Source organism: Sebastes umbrosus, chromosome 17 (genome assembly GCF_015220745.1).
Source record: "Sebastes umbrosus isolate fSebUmb1 chromosome 17, fSebUmb1.pri, whole genome shotgun sequence".
In the NCBI taxonomy this organism is placed as follows: domain Eukaryota; kingdom Metazoa; phylum Chordata; class Actinopteri; order Perciformes; family Sebastidae; genus Sebastes; species Sebastes umbrosus.
In genome coordinates, this window is record NC_051285.1 from 28,387,086 (window position 1) to 28,408,646 (window position 21,561).

A 21,561-nucleotide genomic window follows, 5' to 3' on the forward strand; every position below is an offset into this window, starting at 1 on the left:
CTCTCCGGTTGAAGACGGCAGAGTCAACCAAAACACTGTAAAATGTATAGTGTCAAAAATCCTCATCCATAACATACTCTGCACTCTTTTTTTTGGGATGCCAGTTTCGCTGTTGGAAATGTAACACAAGCAAAGAGAACAAGGACGTTTTTGAGCGGCATTGCATCCCTCAGCTTCCATATACCGAGTACGCCTCTGTCACGTCACTGGAAGAAGGAAGAACAACAGATTTTGCAGCTGTGCCAAGAAACACAGAGAACATCGGCAAGAACTGCAGCCGGTTTTCACACTATCCCTAACTCAGATAGACAGAGATTGGGTTGAAAATGGGCAATTTTCCCTTTTTAAATGGGAGCACATTTTCACAAGGGCAGTACAGTACATGTCTCGAACATGAACTGGAGTATACGAGTTGGAAACAGATTTTCTGATGGACATTTTTTCATTGATAGAACTTTTAAAATGACGTTGGCGTCCATCTATCCAGTGCATCAGGCTGTATGAATGGGAGAATTGAGGACCTTTAGGGTTAGTTTGGCCCTGGCTCTGCAGATGCAGATGGAAACTATAAAAGGAAATTGAAAAAAAGGCAGCGAAGTAATAACTTTATGCTCAGACAAAATCTGATCAGTTGAATGCACTTAAAATATAATTAACCTACAGCAAAATGTAATCGATATAAGTAATATAATTGTATATGACAACTCTTCAGTGGTAGTGGCAGCTCCCCTGCTCTGTACACCACCACCAGCCCAGTTAATGTGTCTGACTGGAGAGGCATATATCTATAATCATTGGTACTCAATCCCAAGAGTATAATTATCATATAGTTGGTAAAGTTGCTGTGGAGCAGCAACACATTTTCATATTTAATGAGATAGTCCTGAAAAAGATATGTTTTTTAAAAATACATTATTGGTTTGTAAGTCCTCCTTCAGTTTTTGCAACCAAGACAATTTACTTTCTTTACCGTATATTGATGTTTGAAATATGACGATCCCTTAGACATCCATAGTCAAAGTGCTCAGTTTTGCATGGATTCACTTTCAAAAAGCGTGTTATGATGATATGCAGGGTTTATGATGAATTATATAATTAGAGTTATATAATGCATTCATGTCTGTGAAGGCCCATTCAGTCGCACTGTACTTATAACTCAGTCACCTTATCCATTGAAATGAAAATACTCAGTTTGAGGACTTGTACAGTTGTAAACTGTTTGCATTATCGCTGAAGGTTAAAGGTTTTTAAAGATCTTTTATTAACTGCTGATTCTGGAGATTCAGCCATTCTTATGCTTTTAGATCTCATAGCTGCTTTTTGTTGTGGACCACAACTTTTTAATTTCTCGTCTGGAACACTGTGTTGGTTTTAAAGGTACAGCTCTTGAATGGTTCAGGTCTTACTTGGCTAACAATAGTTTCTGTCTGCCTTGGTTGATTTCACATCCTCCTCAGGCCCTCTCCCATGCGGAGTCCCCCAAGGCTCCATACTTGGCCCTGTTCTATTTTCCCTGTACATGCCTCCCATGGGGTCCATTCTTAGAGTATGGAATCTCCTTCCGCTTCTATGCTGACGACACGCAGCTGTACCTGCCCTTGCTAGGCTGTCTTAAAGACATCAAACCTTGGATGGTTTTAAATTTTCTCAAGCTCAATGAGAGCAAGACAGAAGTCATTATTTTTGGACCCAATGGAGGCAGCAACCCCCCCTTGAACTTTTTCTTACACCTTCTGTAAAGAAACTAGGAGTTGTAATGGATACGGATTTTAGATTGGTTTAGATTCGATTCTAGGCGCGGCATTGGCTGGCTTACTGCCCCACCTTAGGAGACGTTGCCACAGTGCGTGCTGCGCATCATGACATAGATCCAACTAATCAATGATGAAATTTGTTGCCAACTATTTTTATAATCAATTTTAATCGATTTAATCGATTAGTTGTTGCAGCCCTGTTCTATAGCAACATCTCTTTCCAGAATTAGGCTGAAACGTCAGAGAAGGATATCTGAAATCCTGGAGAAATGCTCAGCTACACACTAATAGAGGAGAGTGAGAGAATCTGTTGTTTTTTTACTTTCACAGCAAGTGTTCTTGAAGAGAAGTTGAAGAGTCTCTAGTGGGCTCCGCCATAACAGTGTCTGAGGTCACTGCGGATTCACAAAAGGCGAGAGACCGTTAACGGCAGACAACTGCATTAAAACCTCCATAGAAAGTTCTCCGACCACTCATGCAGCATAATACACTTCATTCTGTCAGTCTGTATGCTCAGTTTGTCCAATCGTTTTACCAAAATGCACTGCTTCATGCTGTTGTCCTCCGCAAAGCTCCAAAGCCCTGTAGGAAGTAGCAGGAGTAGAATAATGATATTGTTCTCCTGCAGCATTTATGACCTGGAGATGTTGTGGTTAATTACGGTCCTTGCTGAAAATTGGGTGACGGTGTGGTTCAAATGACATTCATTAATACAATCAAATATTTATTCTGAATGAGTTTCCCAGTCCCAGAGTGACTCAGCTACATGTGACTGTGAGGCCACGGCGGCGGCCACGGCGGCGGCCGCGGCGGCGGCCGCGGCGGTGGCCGCGGCGACCACGGCGGAGGCCACGGCTTTGGATTCTGTGAGTGTGTGTGCTGTTATACCACAATGCTCCTGTAACCCCCCCAGAGGATTTGGTGAAGCGTATAGAACTGATGGAAAGGCTTGGTGTACATGATTCACATGTCAATGTGCAATACCTCCCTGTCTGTGTTTGAATGTACTGTACATCATGGTACAATGATCAAGTAAATCAAATCAAATTTATTTATTTTGACCTTCACAAAAGAAAACAACCAACCAGAGCTGATCTAGAGTCTGCCGTCTGAGCAGCCGTCTGAGCAGCTGTCAATCAAATGGTCAAACTAGGCAGCGCTGATCAAATATGAATCAGTATTCTGTTACTGTAATGCCTATTTCTCTCCTCAGATGTTTCAGAATCATCTTGTAGTGCACTGTTTAGCTGTAAAATGAGAAAGGTTGTTACCCGGCAGCCATGTTGAGATCTGCTGAGGAAATACCAAGCACCGCCCACCAGCCGGAGCACAGCCAATAGGAACGCTCTCTCTCTCTCTGAAATGACCTGTGATTGGTCAAAGTCTCCCAGATTTTTTAAAGCCTGAAACAGAGCCATGAGGAGGTGCAGAAGTAAAGTTTTCTTTCAGAACACAATATGCTGAAAGGTTATTAGTGAATTTTTGCTCAATGATGCCAAAAACTTGTTGCCTACTGAAGCTCTAACCAATGAGTAAATAGAGAAGATGATGTGATACTGGGTACAAAACATATGGAATATAACTACTAGGCAGCATCAAATATATGAAAAATCATCCCAAGAAATTATTCTAAGTAAAACCATGGAAGGAATCGTTGGTGTCCCCTGCAGCTTAATGTGCAGTTGTGCCATATTACAAAAGAACAATAACATGGGCAATTACATATAATGATATAGAAGGCATACAGTATGATACAGAGATAAATATGGAAACGCCACTTAAAGATCATAACTACGCTGTCTCACAGTCGGGTTGTGCATTTTTAGAAGCTGTTTGCATCTTAAATCCTAAATAAACTTTCTTCCAAAGATGAAGACAAAAGAAATGATAAACAGAGTGGGAGGTATATACCTCCCATCCATCCATCCGTTATCTGTAACCGCTTATCCTACTGCAGGGTCGCAGAGGTATTAAACCTATGCAGGGACAATCATCACAGGGGGGATGAAAGCTGATGCAGTCACTCCATCCCAGCGGTGCTGTGTACTGCCTGTTCATGTCATCCATTTACTCTAGTTTTATTCTGCTAATTTCCTGTACTTATCAGGGCATAAACATTAAGTATAATATTTATTGTGCCAGGATGTGAACTCAGGGCTGCAGAGTAGCCAAGTCAAGTTTGTTTGTTTTTTTGCATTGATTTGTAAGAATTATAGCAAATTTAGTTTCCCTCCGCTGCTTTTATGAAATCAGTATATTACTCTGATATGCTTTGAAACATTCTACTATTTTATTTTACCTATTTGGTAAAGAGAAAATAACAGTAATAACTGATCAGACCCGACCCCCCCCCTGTCTGTCTTGATCCTGACCAATCACTGGCACATGTGAAACAGAATTACTAGCCAATGAAATGTGACCTTTGTTTCACCTATAATCATTTTCAGCACTTTTGCCACAGCTCTGTGTACATATTAGGGCTGTCAGCGTAAACGCAAATTTGTTTTAACGCCGCTAATTTCTTTAATGCATTAACGCAACGTGCAATTTTTTAGGTTGTGGCGGGCTCAGTGCAGTTCAGTAAATCTAGAGTGAAGATACTGATATCATATGGAACTAGAATCCATCGTTACCAACCATGTCGTACTAACTTGTCGCGAAGGAGGTTAAATAGCTCCCCAAACTTGCGCTAAATTTGGCGAGGAAAAACTGGCATGGCCATTTTCCCTTACCTGAAAATGGGTTCTATGGGTACCCACGAGTATCCCCTTTACTGAGATGCCCACTTTATGATAATCTCAATATTTGCCCACTCCCATGTTGATAAAGAGTATTAAATTCTTGATCACAATTAAATATTTGAATCAATTGACAGCCCTAGTACATATTATTGAAAACTGCATATCCATTGAGCGTATGTGGCAGGCATATCTTTGAGCTCCTAATTTTATCAAATAAGTTTCATGCGGCATTGATCTTCAACACTTTGAATACATCTCATAATACTAAATAAAAAAATAGATAAATAAATTAACAAATCATGTACAGAACTGCTTTCAGCTCAGAAATGTATCAACGTTGAAGGCTGCACTAGTAGGCATTTACTATTTACATTTATTGCAAATGGCAAATAGAAATACAATTTAACTTGTTGGTATGGCTCTACTCTGTCTTTGGGATGTTCCCTGCCGTGGAAATACAGAGATGTTGCATGGCATACCTAGCAGCATTATAGGTAATATGCAGGCAGCCTTGCAAATAATCTCCCCAAAAGGAATTAAGTCAGAAATAAAGAGCCTCCGGGGGTGCAGAAAGACACAGAGCAGAATCAAAGCTCCTTCAGATAGCGACAGCAGAAACAACAGCAGAGGAGTGACTGTACACTTGCACTCATTTAAATAGACCACCACTACAGTGACATGCACTGACATGCACTGACATGCAAGAATATGCAATGACATGCAATGTCATGCAGGGCCATGCAGTGACGAGCGGCCTTTCTCAACTCTGACTCACCTTTTCTCACTCCCGTTTGTAGTCCCTCTCTACAGCGGAAACAGGAACTGTCATAACTTTTCGTAACCATGGTTTCATATCAAACTGTTATACACAGCACTAATAATGAGCTACATATAACAGTGTGGGCAGAGAGGTGGCATACTCATTATATTCACTCCACATGAAATAGGCCTGAAGCCTATGGAGAAAAATCAGAATCAGATTTTTTTTGCCAAGTAGGTTTTCACAAACAAGGAATTTGCTTTGGTGATTTGGTGCATAAACAAGAAACATAAATATAGAAAAAAAATACAATCAAAATAGTAAAACATAGGCCCAATATTTTAAATATATGTACAATGAGTCTGTTTAAAATTAAAGAACTTCACAATAATTTGCAAAGATATATTCTAGGGCAGGGGTTCTCAAACTTTTTGGAGCAAGATACTTAAAGGTCCCATATTGTAAAAAGTGAGATTTTCAGGTCTTTTATATTATAAAGCAGGTTTAAGTGCTTTATAAATATTGTTAAACTATCAAAACACTCAATATACGGAGAAATATACACAGCCCGTATTCAGAAATTGTGCGTTTGAAACAAGCCGTCAGGATTTTTGTCCATTTGTGATGTTACAAGTCTACAATATTTAGACCATTTCACAGTTTTTAAACCTAAACATACTAAATGTGTCGCAGTTTATTTCCTGTTGCAGTGTATGTAAAACATCAGCTGACAGGATGTAAACATGGACCCAAGCTGTTTCCTAACAACGCAATTCCGTTGCAATTCCATTGAAATGCATTAAAACGGAGCGTTTCAGACAGAGGGTAAATACAGGTATATTCAGACAGACAGTATGAGAAAAATAATGTGTTTTTTGAACATTAAAGCATGTAAACATGTTCTAGTAGAAACCCAAATTACAAGCATGAACCTGAAAATGAGCACGATATGGGACCTTTAACAAATTGCTCCTGAAGGCTGTGTCATCAGTGTATGAATGTGTGTGTGAATGCTGACGTGTAATGTAAAGCGCTTCGAGTGGTCGGAAGACTAGAAACACCATCTAATGGGTAAATTCATGTATGGGTTTAGAATTTTTATTTTATGAGCATTGATGGCAAAAAAAACAACAATAATCTGCTGTTATTTTTTTATTCCCCTCTGCTATCCTTTAAAACTTTCATAAGTCATTTTTACCAGCGACGCTGTGTATTTTAGAATTATAATTATTTTGCAATTTTAATTAATTAAAAGTCACCAAAATGCAGGAAACTAAGTCTCTGAAACTGACCCCAGACCCTTCTCTTTGGTTTCTAAATCTATTTCTGAGGTCTCAGGGTTAACAAGTATTTAGAGCTGTGAAATCATACTTGTTGCACTTTATAATTAGCTCAGCTAATTAACTACTAGAAACTGAAAACTATGAAAAAAAAATCCTGGAATGAAGTTTATTTTTTTCTGGCTCTCTGGCTTGCTATTTTCAATCTATCTTTAATTAGGATAAATAGCCACTACATGATAATAAGAACATGCTGGGTGGTGAAATAAAGCCTGCTACATACAACCAGGTCAAGACAGGAAGGCTGTAGATTCTTTTCTTCAAATTAAAAGTGTCACTGCTACTAGCACACCAGTAAGTGTCCTTTACTTTGACAGATGAAACAGGATGTAGTGGTTGTAATTGCCTCTAGCTTCCCTCCAGCAGAGCTGCCAATAAGCTCTCAGCTGAAGGAGGGACTTGGTTCCTGCGCTGCGTTGGTGGATCCTTTACAGGCAGACAGGACCAGGAGGACTGGTGGACTTGAAGAAAAAGCACTTTTCGGGATTTTTCAGAGACTCACAGGCTATTTTTCTCCAGACTGCATCACACAGAAGACAAACAGCAGATCGATAAACATGAAGAATCCTGTGTACTGGGCTCTGCTGGTCGGAATGACGGTCCTGCTGATAGAGCAAGGTAAGAAGTAATGGGATTTCATCCTTGGAGCACTTGTTATCTCTGTGAGTCCGACTCTGTTTGGATGGGACTGTTTGTCCATGTGCATTAAGTGCCTTTATATATATGCATCTTACATTTGACATGAGGATGCTCGTGTCCTCTTTAAGCTGCAGCTTAAATTAAGCGATTAGTGAAGTGCAGTTGAGCTGTCTTGGTGCCAGTGGCTTTGACTCTCCAAGTATCCAAGTAGAGTTGTTCTGCATGTATTTATAGAAATTAGGCTGCAGCCTTTTTCTCTCAAAGTTTGACCCAGTCCAGGTAATTCTCAGTAGAATTAGTTTGCATTTTTGCAATTTTGCAAAAAACAAATTGTGCTTTTCACAGTGCTTGTTGTAAAGCATTCAATCACACAGCTCCTTTATTTGAATAATTACTGCAAAAATGAGCAGTTGTCTTTATTGCACCGTGCATGGCTCCTGCTGCTGCACGCGGATCATCCTGACGCACGGTAAACCTCACGGACGGAGAGGTCTTTGCTGCAAAGTTGATTAAGTATTAGTTCTTAATCCACATTGACTGCTGCTCAGGTCATCCAAGTTAAGCCATGCATTCTCCAGGCAGGCAAAAGAGGGCTGTTCTATTGGAACAGAGAGCTGTGAAGCAGTTCAGTCCTTCTGACCTTGTTTACACCTCACATCAAACATCCAATCGAATAAGTAGGTTGTGTCTGGAGGTGCGCTTAAAGAAGAAACATGCAAATAAAAGCCACCTAAGGGAATTGAAAACTAACCTTTTATAAGCCATCAACCTATGTGCACTTACCTGTATTCTTCTCCAGCCTGTGAATAGACACATTAATGAAGTGGATGAATCAATGACGTTTCAGCTCTCCAAACCTCACTGTTGGTCAGCAGCCCCTTTGCTCTTTATAGATGGGTCTTTGCTTGGACAAAATGCTGCCTTCCAGAACCAAAGTCCTGGCCAGTATGTGACCGAGTCCAGCTCCTCAAGCAGCTAAAGATTCTTGCATAACAAGCTGAAATAATGATGCATAGCCTATTTAAAAAAAATAATGTGTAAAGTAGTGATAAAGTCACATTGATAATGATTTATGTTTTCAAGTTAAAGCTTCAGTAGGCAGAATGTTTTGGCATCTTTGGGCAAAAATTCCGTAATAACCTTTCAGCATATTGTAATTCAAGTGTTCTGAGACTTCTGCTCCTCCTCATGGCTCTGTTTTCAGGCTTTAAAACATCTAGCCCGAAGACTTTAGCCAAGCACAGGTCATTTCAGAGAGAGAGCGCTCCGACCAAATGGTCAAACTAGGCAGCGCTGATCAAATATGAATCAATATTCTGTAATGCCTATTTCTTTCCTCAAATGTTTTGAGAAACATCTTGTAGTGCACTGTTTAGCTTTAAAATAAGTTTGCTCCGGCTGGTGGGCGGTGCTTGGTATTTCCTTAACTGATCTCAACACGGCTGCTGGGTCACAAACTTGATCAGCGCTGCCTAGTTTGATCGGAGTTTGCGAGTGATTGATAGCAGGCTCATAGACGGCAGACTCCAGATAAGGTCTGATTGGTTGTTTTCTTCCGGTCTGTGAAATCTTGCAGATGCCGTTAGGAGCACCAGATGACACAGAGGCACAAGATTTTTTTCTGATTACGTGTCTCATGCACTACCGTCAGGATATAGTGACCGCTGTATAAAAATAACTTTTTTTTAAAATCATATTTGCTCCATTTCTACCCACTGCAGCTTTAAAGTGTGCTGACATTAAAATTCTGCTTTTGACCAATTATCAGATATAATCTGCAGCTGCACTGACTGAGGGTTCCTCTGAATACCAGGAGCAACACACTGAAACTCTGATGTTATGTGGCACACAGTTTTAGCATATAAAGCTCTGGAAAAACTGGGGCGCAGACTCTTTGCACTTTTCAACCTAATTATGTATTTTAGATGTGTCGGTGGTTAGAAAAAGATTTGAATTAATCAAGTGCCTCGCTCTGTGTGGTTTAGTAGTCCAGAGACAACTTATTTTACCCCCACGTAATGAGCACATACTGTCACTGCTACACCATAATGTACCATATATATATCATTACTTATGTTGCAAAGTATAGTCATTATTTTGCAGGCAAGAAATAGTGTCAAGTGAAGGAGAACCTCTGCAGACAACATTTTGAAAAATACACAATTTCCCGCTGAAAACAGGCAGCCAGGGAGATGGCGTTTAGTTTTTTTTGTCACTTTGCCGCGCTATTAAAAAATGTCTGCTTTTAATACACCTGGAAAAAAAAGTGCATTTCCAGTCCAACCCGTTCTCCAGACGGCACAGAAATTGTGCTGGAGTCATTTGCATATCATCAGATCTCTTGCAGAACCAGAGATGTGTTAGATTAGATTAGATGCAACTTAAATGGTTCCCATGGGGAAATTGGGTCATTGCAGCAGCAGAATAGGGCACAAAGAAGGACGCGGTATAAATATAGAGCGTTTTTGATAAGATAACAAATAAACAGAGCAAAAGAAAACATGGATGATAATGAATGAATAAAGAGAGGCAGATATACAGGTGAGCAGAGGTATGCTGGGTTGAGCACATAACTATAAGGCTGTATATCATGTTTAGGATTCTGGCTGGACAGCATCCAGCATTGAGTCTGCTCATCAAATCAATCCTTTCAGATCCCTTATTGAACCTAACCAGGTTTAGATTTTAATGTCTGCAGTACTGTACAGTTGCATCTATACTTATGAAGGTAATAAAATAACAACACGGAGGCTCCGTAGTCTGAACCAAGACAACAAACTCTTTATTGCCTCCCACGCTATCAACAGCAGGGCATTACAGCCACACTCCTTCCGTTCTTACCTTTCACAATAAAAGCCCTTGACATATACACTGCATCACTGCTTTCCAGAGAGCATTTCGCTAAGAGGCAACTCGACAAAAATAGCTTATAACTCAACTAAATAGCTTACAGTAGCAGAAACGGCAGACGGTGGAACAACTGGAGTAATGTTAACGTTACTGTGGAAACTCGTCCCGGCAAGATAACCCCGTTGACAGAGGGAGAGTATAAAACGTCCTCTCTAATGTCGGTAACAATACCTGCCTATTTATTAGTACTTACTACCGGGTGCTCTGCCTTTATCACAGGGGTGCACTGGGAAATGCCTTTTATCCAAGTGGCTGGAGGGCGTTTTTGTGGTATAAAGAGAATCTGATGATATGAGGCTCGTTGGAGACGAGCCAGGCCTGCGCAGAATCGAATGCCGGCGACCGGCGCACAATGCACTCCGGTTGGATTTGTGTCCGACTTGCTCCCGACTTGCTCTGACGTCGTGCACACGTGGCCAACGATAACCTCACGAGATTGAGGCGGCCGCCGTATTTAGAGCCAGGCGTCGCAGTTGCTCTCCGCCGACTGCAAAACCCAGGGCATTATGGGAAGCGCCTGGCTGTCGCCTGATCAAAGAGCTGATTGGCTCTTAGCTTTAACAACAAACACCATGTGTTGCAGAAAGTCAGAAGTTTCTGTGTAATATTTAACACTAGATTGTAGGATATTAGTCTCATGTTGTGCAATGAAGGTTTCATCTGTTAACAAACAGATGTTGTGTGGTTGATAATTATAATAATTAAGGTTATGTATACAGCACTTATTCATCACAAAGTGCTTTACAAGGCAGACATAAAAAGAATAAAGGATATAATCCAATGTCAGATACACGCACATTTCCACATAGATTTACAAACAATAGATCCGTGGTCTGCAAACTACCATTAGCCAACAGATCGGATCTAACAGGATGTCACTTTTATTCCTGTAAATTCTTTGAAGGCAGCTGGAAACTGTCTGATGTAACCGCAGCTTTTTGTCACCACCCCCTGCTGCTGCCGCCGTCTACGTTTCCAGGCGAGGCGCTGTTCATCTCCAGCAAGCTTGCTGAAGACCTTCAAGACACTTTAAGATGTGTTACTAACACTTGTCTTCCTCAGTTTGTATAAGCACGTCACCGCTGCCCTGAATCAAGACGAGACCAGCCAGGCAAGCCTAGTGAGCTGGAACACTAGTCACAGCTCGTCACGTTCACCATGAAAATGACTGGGCCAATCAGATTTCAACAAAAAACGAGGATCAGTCCAAATTGGGAGCGGCTGCTTGTATCCCTCAGTATTGAACGTGGGCTGTTAGATTGGCCCAGTCTGAGCGTTCTGCTCTGCACTGTCTGCGAGAGCCAGGCTGGCTGAGACCTATACAATAACCACTGACATCAGAAAGTGAATAAAAACTCTATGATCAGCCTGGAATGGAATGGCCAGTCCGCCTCTGCTTTATTGTAGCACTGAGATCGGGGTGTGTAGTTCAAATTGGGATTATTGAGTTGTTTCTTGCTTTGAACAGTAGCCAGCTGCTAGTTGTAGCCACGTTACTAACTGTGTTGTTGTAGTTATAGGCTCCGAAGAAAACAAAAGTTTGTGACCCGGCAGCACAGCCAATATGAACGCTCTCTCTCTCTGAAATGACCTGTGATTGGCCAAAGTCTCCTGTCACGGGCTAGATTGTTTAAAGCCTGAAAACGGAGCCACGAGGAGGAGCAGAAGTCTCTCAGAACGCTTGAATTACAATATGCTGGAAGGTTATTATGGAATTTTGCCAAATGATGCCAGAAACATTCTGCTTACTGCATGTTTAACTGGAGAAAGAGTGTTATTTTGGCCTCATAGGCACATTAATTAGCACCGGCGATGTTTTCTGCCGAAAGCGTCGGTCAGCAGTGGTTAAAAATGTAATGCTTGCTGATGTTATATGAATTTTTTAGTACATTTCTCTTTCTAATAAAAATGGCGAGGAGAGACGAAAGGTTTGTTAAGAGATCCTTTAGCATTGGAACTCTGGAGCCAGGTTTTATATAAAAAAGGAAACTGATCCAAAAAAGGAACCGGCTATAAGAACCAAACCCTCGTCATGTTACAAAGTTAGCATTTCCTATACTGTAAGTAATTGTTCTAATTTCCATTATCCAGTTCAAACCTCTCTTTATCATATGGATTTAGCTGCCGAGTAGGCTCTCATCATTGTTTTAACACTAGGGTCTATTTTTAAAATAGAAAGTAGCTGTTCTAGTAGCTCCTCTAATGGTCTGATCTGATTATAATCTCAAATAGAAGCAGGTTTTTTGCACATCACCAGAGAAATATTGACATCATATCATGGCGCATATTCAAATGTGTGGAGAAATATGCAGAAGACCCTGCAGGTCAGAACTAAGCGGGTGGGGTGAATGTAGAGAGCAGAGCAGATCACAGGAGCAGAGAAAAACAATGCGGAGCGATTGATGGAGACAGTAAGAGGCGCCTGGGCTGAAGCACTCTACTAGTTGGCTGGCTGAGGCTTGAGCCACTGTGGCAGGAAGCACTGTACATCTGGATGGCGGTCGACGCGAGTAAGTGCTTGAAGCGCTTCTCGGAGCACCTCAAGGGGATGAGCCGCGGGCTAAAATTGCTGTGGGACTGTGTCAGCTCACTGGAGGGTCGGAGGCTTTGTCCAAAATGAGCATTAGTTCAGTTTCCTGTTGATGTATTTTGCACCCTAGTTTTTTTTCTTTCTTTCTTTTTTTTATATAGCAATAATTTCCAGGACACAATCAACATCATGCAGAGCGCAGCATAGTGTCATGCTGTCCTTTGGCTTTCTCATGTGCAATGAAAAAATATGTGCGAATATGTCAAGGTCAGCTTCTCACTGCCTCCCATTGAATGCAGGCTTGCATTATTCTCTACCACGTGATGTGTTTGGCACAGGCAGTGGTATGCATTCATCTTGACAGAATTGATACACTTGAGTCAGACAAAAAAAACAGTAGTAGAATGAATGTGTGCCTGGAAGGAGCTGTACAGATCTTTTCCTGTTCTCTGTAGGTGAGGCAGTAGTAGTAGTACCTCAGTACCTTCTCTGCTGCTGGTCGTACTGCTTCTGTCAGCGGATTGAATATGCAATTAGCTTCCAGAAAGTTTCCTGAAACCACGAAGGATCTGAACCCCAACGGTTGATCATCTTCCATGAGAACCAAATGAACAGACACCAACATGTGAAGAGTAGGTGGGAAGCAATCAAACGCTGACATCAGTGGGCGTATAGTGTTTTTTTCTCACAAGAAGGAGAAGAAGTTACAAAAAAAGAAAAAGAACCAAACATCAAAAACACAGAATAACATCCCAATATCAAACTGTTCCATAAGAAGCAACACATGTTCTTTTTCCTGACAAAGAAGAGTGTTTCTTTCTGGAGTATTAATCCAGCTTAAGATAAACACTGGTAATGAGGCAGCTTCATTGTCTAAGCGGGCTTCCTCCCTCCCTCTCTCTCTGTATGTGGCTGGGAGAAGACAGTGCCGGCTGTGTTGCCAGGATGCAGCACAAACTCTTGTGGGTTTTTTGGCCGAGACCCTCGCAGGCATGTGTATTGTGCCCTTGTCCTTCCCCCCTCAGCCCGTGTCAGCCAAAGACGAGAATTATAGCCGGTTAGATCGAAATTTGGAGCAACAGCTGTTATTGGATGACCAGCTAAGAGAGCAGAGAAGGATAGTGGTGGTGGTACCGGAGCCATGGTGTGCTCGTTGTATGCAGCCTTTTGTTAAAGACATTGAGATCATTGTTGATGGCTCGAGTGTGTTCTCTTCTTATCGCAGGGCTACAGCTACTCAGTGGGGATCTCGACGCAAAACAGGCAGAGCTGTTGCTGTAAAAAATGTCTTTGTCCGTCTCCCGGTGCACAGTCCACATAAAGCCTCGGGGCAGAACGTACAGGCAGAGCAGGCAGATGGCCGACAATGGCGGTAGACATCGCCACCGGTTTACAGTGGCATGATATCAAAACAAGATAAATCAACGTCATGTAAGTTGGCCATGAGTTGCTATTAAAGCCAGCTTCTCAGCGGAAAGCAGGAGTTCACCCTCAGACACTCACACAGAGAGATGTATTGATGTTTGAACATGAATCATGCATCTTTTTGATGCACTTTCTTTGAACCCGCCTCGTTGACTCCAGTTAGTGATTTACTTCCCAGAATGTCCCCCAAAGACTTGCATGAATCTGTTGTGTATAGCTGTGAGCTACAAGATGCATATATACGTTTGTAAAACACAATGAAGTTTAGATGAATGAGAACAAACACGTAATTCCATCTCATTAATTAAAATGCAACAACCTATAACCCTAAACTATGATGTAGACATTCTGTTAATTTACAGGTTCTCACTCAGGCTAACAGGTGAATCAGGCTCCCTATTAGCATTGGGTTTACTGTAAATCCGAAATATTGCCAAATAGGCACTTTTTTCACTTTGATACCTGGACTCCTACAAGAATCGGACCACATGATTAGGTGATTAGCGTTGCAAATTAGAGATCTTGGGCCCAGGGGACGTTCCCTGCTTGGCCCAGTTGATGTTCCATCCTTTAACCCCAGATGAACTGTTGTGAGAACAGTGACAGCTGAATGCAGGGACTGAACTGATGGATGTTTCAGTAGCACTGCTGCTGATTGTTTACCTTCCACGGCAGCTGGATCACATATCACACGAAAATCCATCTTTTTCAGGCTTCAAAGTAATGCATTTGTTTCCGGCAAGCCAGACCAATCAGCGTCCTGTGAAGAGCTATACTGTGTTAGGTGTGTGTAATGACACAGGAGTGGCGACTGTTGGTTCAAAACAACAATGTCGGCTCCTGAAGAGGTTAGCGTAGATGCTGCAATAGCATCAGTTCAATCAGAACTGGAGAGTTCATTGAAAGAAGAGCAAAGAACGGCACCGAAGGCTGCTCTCGATGGAGAAGATGTTTTCGCTCTTCTCCCGACTGGCTTCGGCGAGAGTTTGATTGACAGATGGTTCATCCAATCATCTGCCAAGTATTTTTGGAAAGTGCCTGCCTCTTTTCCAAACAGTTTCCAACGACGGCTTCTCAGATGGTTCTGTGTAACAAACTATTGGGCGAGTCAGGTTAGCTCTTGGTTGTTTTACAAGGTACAGCCTGTTGCTCTTATACTATGTGAATTTTTAATTCAGGTAGATAACTACACACCCTATATTTTATGTTTTCCTACGTACAAAAGGTCACATTTTGATTAAAAAGTGAGAGCCCTAGTATGTACTGTAGGTAGACAGAGCAATAGATATAGTAATGTAAATGAACAAGATCTTTTTTGTGATGTTCCCTGTATTTCTGCTTTTTCTATATGAGTTGAATATATCTGGATGTGACATCCATGAAATAAGAAAAATACAGGACCAAGCAACAAAATGGACCCAGAAATAAAAGATTCATCACCAAGAGCTATTTTTATATTCCTGCTGTATTTCCTTTCTATTGTTGTTCCACAGCTTGAGTCAAGAGGTTGCTTTGGATATGAAACTTTTTCATGGAGACATCATGGTGCCTCCCTTCACAATATAACATTACGAAAATTAGACACATTATGATATGACGAGTGTTCGTAACAGAGAATTGTAACTCCGCAGATATGAAATTGCCACTTTGCCTGTTTTGTGGAAACAACAAGAGGCCCTGTTTGTTTTCTGAAAAGGCAAATTGCAAATTGGAGGTAATTGTTATCCAGTTGTCTTTTTCGTTCCTGTGGTGGGAAGCAATCTCTGTGTTGCACTCTATTTCTGTATTCAGTATTGCTTTTTATTTCTATTTCTATTTATTGTGTGTGTGTGTGTGTGTGTGTGTTGTTTTTGTTTTTTTTCACAAGTTCATATCACAAATGATTCATTTGTGGGTTGTAGAAAGTTTGTTGTAAGAGTTTAATGGAAGCGGGATTGATTTACTCACTCAGTTTGGGTCAACAATCAATTTGCAGCACTGGAATTTCACTGAAGGCTTTCAATACCGAGGCTGCATTGTGTGTATGGCATTGACAATTGGCAAGACAAAGAAGGAAAACAACAAATCTCAGGAGACGCTGAGAAAAAAAATGAGAAAAACATATTTCTTGAATATAATTAGATTATTACTGCATGCTACTATGACTGTGTTACATTCCTATAACATGACAGTAGGCTCATGGGTAGAAGGAAACAGACTTTCTCCTAGAGAAACCTCTGAATTGTTGATATTTGAAATGCTGAAAATAATTTTTTTTTGTTTATTTTCCATACTGGAAATGTGCTGAATAAAATTTGGCTTCACTTTCACTTCCTGGCTATCAAATCATGCACCGTCATCACACAGTAGCAATACCTACAGTTGCACAAACGTAAAGGCGAAGCCCATTGAGAAGCTTTTCTTCCCCCCACATAGTTTGCCAAGTCCCAGTGAAGTGGTCATGTGACTTGGTGGCCGCGAGGGACCTTGCCAAGGAGGGCTGATTAATAAGCAACGGGGATAGTGACTTCAGACTGTGTCCATTCACCAGGTTGTCGTGTCTGAGGAATTCTGCCTCCTTGAGAAACTCGTTCAAGCTCACACTCTGCACTCTGTTTCTATGTAAGCAGCTTTATAGAAGTGCTGCTGGATGTGCATATATACAGTTTATATATATACAGTATATATTTATACAGAGAGAGAGATCGATATATATTGGTATATTATATTATATATATATTCCACTATCCCGTTTATCCCCCAAAACAGAGACGACTGTCGGTGGTGTCCGTGTGTGCGTCGGCTTGGGAGTATAACCAAGTTAGTTAGTTAGTTAGTTAAAGGAGAACACGGCTAACATGAGGCCAATAGTGTCTCTAGTGTTTGCTTTGGTGATAAGCTTTACTTTGTGACAGTAGTTTTGGTATGTTAATGTTGAGCCGGTAGCTATCTGCTATCTTTGTAACTCAGCAGAGCCAACCAACCTTGTGATGTCACAGGCTAGAGTACTGCTCCATGGCAGCGCTCCTGCCATGAACGATAAAACGGAGCTTCTTTTTTCTTTTAAATGCTGACATTTGTCATGTTTCATATATAATTGTTCATTAGAGTGGAAATCCCTTTAGTGAACCAGCTTAACTTGGTTTTACCACTTGGTGTCGCACTTGACTCTGCAGCCGAGTGTGTTGCCATATTGGTTTTGTTTTCTTTCAGACTATCTCTGCCATGTCTTGTCTCGTCTCGTCATCCCAACAAATCACATGAACTTTTTAATAAACAAACTCAACGTGGGCTGTGTGCATCATCCCTCCTCCCACCTCTACTGAAATCTGATCTCCTTCATGTTGCTGGCCTCGGCTCGGCAATAACTTAGTGACTCCGTTAGTCTGTTTATAAAGAAACATAATATTATGTTAATCACATTGTCATATTGCTTATTACTGTAACATATTTATGTTGGGGCGGATAGAAAGAGAGGGAGGAAGAGGAAAAGGAGACATTATAAAGCGTTTTGGCTGATGTTCAACTCGATGCTTCATGTTTGTTTATTCTTTTCTTATAAAACTCATTTAGGCGAACCGATGAAGAGACAGCTACATTACTAACCCAATATGAGTAGATTTAGTGCTCTGATTCCGTTGGCGCAGGTTGATGATGTAGGCTACTTTTCAATTTGCCAGAACATGTCATGATGACAAATGTTGGATCAGTTGGTTTGCATAAAATCAAACTGGTTTCGGCTTGTATTTTTGGTAGTTATTGCTATCATAGCTTGCAGGTGGGGGGAAGGGTTCTTTTCAACATGTAAATATCATGTTCTCTGGTGTAACTTAGCACTAGACCTACACTGACGACTGTCTTCACAGGTACCTGTTCCATCTGCAGTCTCTAACTGGAGTGATGTTGCGCACCGTCAAGCCACAATTACGCCGAGCAGATCTGCTGGTTACATGTTGAGCAACCAGCATCAGACTGTTGTGAAATAATCACAGAATCCCCCCCCCCCGTGCTTATGTGCACATCAAACGTGCCATTTTGATTAATTATTCTACACAGTTTCTTTTGCACATCAACAGGCGTGTTGGAGACTGACACAGTGAAAACAGACCAGACCAAAACCCCCAGTTCTGGCTGAAGTGCTTCTACCTAGGAAATAAAAAAAATGCCTGTATTTAATCATTGTTGATTATCCTGATTGTGTGCACGTTATAACGAGTTGATCATTTTCATTAAATAAGACTTTGTTCAACGTATTTTCAGATCTCAGTGACTTACTTTGGTAGAGCATTGGACAAGCAAACCGGGCCCGACCTCAGCCTCTCAGCGGCTTTTAGTTTGTTTCCTGAAGGCGCTACTGGTAGATCAATAATATTTAACAAAAAAATAAAGTGCAAAGAGTGGTTTAACCACCTACTTCTGTTCTTTTTTTCAATAGAAACTGTAGAGTAATAATATTTAACAAAAAAATAAAGTGCATGGCGTCTCAGTAGGTGCGTGGAAAGATTGGTAATGTTGCCGTTGTATTTTATCTGACCTTTGCACATTCTACAAACAGTGAGCGATTTATCTCCCTTTTTGCAAAAGCCAAAATGTTTCTAACACGGCTTGAAAATCTCTTGCTCGTCTGGGTCTTCCTCGCCGTCAGCCATGCTTCATTTTGTTGTCTTCTTTCTGAGATACGCTGCTGGAGCATGTAGATGATGTTATTCACAGGGAGAGCGATGTAACGTTTGTCTTGTTTAAATACTTAGTATCAATACGATAGATTATTTACCTTGCAAATCGATTTTAGATCGATATACGTCCCCTGTGAAGGACAACTTGCCAAGTACCTATCGATGTAGTTCAATGTAGTAGATGAATTGTTACACCCCGAGCTAAAGAGCTCTTTTAACAGAGGTTCCATTGAGTTACATTACATATTACATTACGAGTTACGTTCAAGCTCTACTCAGTAAATAGGATATTTGGGGATGGTAAATTATAACACTATCATGAAGTGTTCAAATATATTCTTGTAAAATGTAGTTTTTTTTGTGAGAAACTTGAATAAATCCAGTTGTTTGAAGGAGATGTTTTCACAGTAATATAAAATAGATATTAGAGAGAGAATTATGACCTGTTTAACTTCCTAACACCAGCTCTAAGCAGCTTATAAGACATAATTAAAACTACTAATGCCAGGATTTATTTTTAAACAAAGCAAATAGTCAAATAGACATACAATCATTTAATTCCTTTAATCATTTGAATTGTAATAATAACCACTATAGATGACAATAACAAAGTAAAAGGACACAATGGAAGGGAAAGCAACGCTCTGTTTATTTAAATGTGAAATGCAATAAAAAATATGTTGTCCCTAAAATCTATGAATAATCGTGATCTCATTATTGATCAAAACGATTGTGATTTTCATTTTGGCCATAATCGTGAGTATGAGTATGCTAGTGATTAGCATAAAGGATTCCTGGCCTAGTTGAAAGGTTAACAGCTACTCTTCACTAGTCCTTTCTCCACAGAGAGACGGGAGACGTTGGAGACGTCGGTTTGTAGGAGGGGGCAGGGAGGCGGGGTTGGTTGGTGACGAAAGCTGCCTCCAGATCAGCTAATAGCAAAATTCAATTGCAACAGCTTGGTATCAATCAGTAGAGGACAGTCACTATATGCATATTTACAACACAGTATGTAGAATTCAAATACTTTGCACTTAAGTGTCAAGATTTAGACCTGAATCCATCAGTCACAGTAGTAAATGCCCATGGGCCTATACATCGGTTTTCAGCTGAAAAAGGTGGTTTGGGGGTTTAGTTACACTTTAAAACTCCTCTTGTAACTCCCTCAGGACCGTCTGTTCCTGCCAGTCTTTTACCCGTTGTCTCCATTCTTAACACCGGTTAAGGAGGCTGGCCAAAATGTCGCCTGGAGCGCCACATTTTTAATTAGGCTATAATAGGCCTACAGGTGTGGCAACATGATGTGTTGAGAGCTCTGTGATTTAAAGGGGGTGAAAGTATTGAATGTGATTGAAAGCCTCTAATGCTCCCCACCTATAATAATGTGTTCTGTCTGAACCCACCCCGTGCACCAAGTGCTCCACATGTGCGCCAAGGGAGTCATGAAATCATCAAAAGTGAGTTTTTAGCATGCTCCCGACACCTGACTGTGATCCGGGTCCATGAAAATAGAGCCCGTCAGATCACTTTGATTTACACAGTGGTTGATTATGATTATGGATAAAGGTCCAACATGTTAGACGCCATAGGCTTAGACAGCCAATGTTCTGTGACCGTAATACCTGTCTTATGCGAAAATTGATCCTCTTATCTCGTGTAGTGTGTCATAGTACACGACAACCGACGCCACGTCTGGGACGCCCCACGACACCCCGAGGAAAAGTCTAGCCTGTCAGAATTTTTCGCCTTGACACGCCTAGTGTGACATCTCCAACGACGTGTTCCTTTGTGTTGACCAATCAGGTGCTCTCTCCAACGCGCAGTCGCAATCAGGTCACTTGGTAATAAACAAACATGGAGAAAAGGAGGAGGGATGCCGAGTTTGCTGCTGTCAGGTGGGACAACCAAACTGATTGAAGTATCGACAGCCCATACCGTCCTCTCTGTGCCGCCCAGGAGCACATCCACAACCCTTTGTTCTTTCTTTTCTTTTTCTTTTCGCAAAACAAGACTGCCAGCATCACACAACGCTTCTGTCGCCATGATTGACAGTTGCTTCAACCGATAACGTCTGAACTCGCGCATGATCGTGGAATACGACGTGCCACCTGACCAAGACACTGCAAGAGTTTATGGCGCTGTAATCATTAGATCTGACATGGTGACCATCGGCAAAGACAAAAATATAGTGTAGTCTGATCCCGGCATTAGACGTTGCCATTTTATTATCAAAACACCTGAAAGTGGGGCGACAAAAAGTCTTGTTGTCCTCCCTATTCGGGCGCCAGTAGCCTCGCTGCCTCAGCTGTATCGTGGCGGGACTACGTTGGCGTTCACCGTCGTTGGACTGACGGGTTTCTAGTGACACAAAAGGCACACACAAGATTCATTCCAGAGCCCGCAGTGATTGTTTTTAAGAAATCTTGTAAGCCGTTGTTTTACTCCTTAATTTTTCATAAGAAAGTAGAGATGAGTACCCAACTACTTTAAAACAACATGACGCCGTGGGTTGGTTTTCCTTATACATATACAATGTGTGTCCTTTGGGTCGAGGGAATGCCAAAGGCTGTTTAGCAGAGTTCCATGAAGCACTCAGAGTTTCAAAGTCTTCCAGTTTTGCTTTGACTTTTGACACAAAGGAACAACATTATGAAGAGTTTAGAGGAGTTACAGTAAAGAGGAAATACAGCTGAGAGACAAAGATTCCAAGTTATCATGCATTTCACAAGCTACTGTGCTTGTTTGTTAGGAGCATTATTTATGAAGCAGTTACAGACTTTATTGCCACTCTCTGCATCCTATTTGCA

The 21,561-nt window shown here is 41.2% G+C and overlaps 1 protein-coding gene across 4 annotated transcripts in view; it reads left to right on the forward strand.

The window, feature by feature from the left end:
- The first annotated feature begins 6,978 nt into the window (after positions 1 to 6,978).
- ntm (neurotrimin) overlaps positions 6,979 to 21,561 on the forward strand; it is a 398,233-nt gene continuing 383,650 nt past the window's right edge. For 2 of the 4 annotated variants that reach the window (XR_005203765.1, XM_037747920.1), the window contains exon 1: positions 6,980 to 7,213. Coding sequence is in view for 3 of the 4 variants with exons in the window: in XM_037747920.1 (XP_037603848.1) it covers positions 7,153 to 7,213 (61 nt within the window). In the remaining variant the exon portion in view is untranslated. Of the gene's footprint in view, positions 7,214 to 21,561 lie in introns of all 4 variants that reach the window. The other 2 variants (XM_037747921.1, XM_037747919.1) reach the window with 2 other exon arrangements.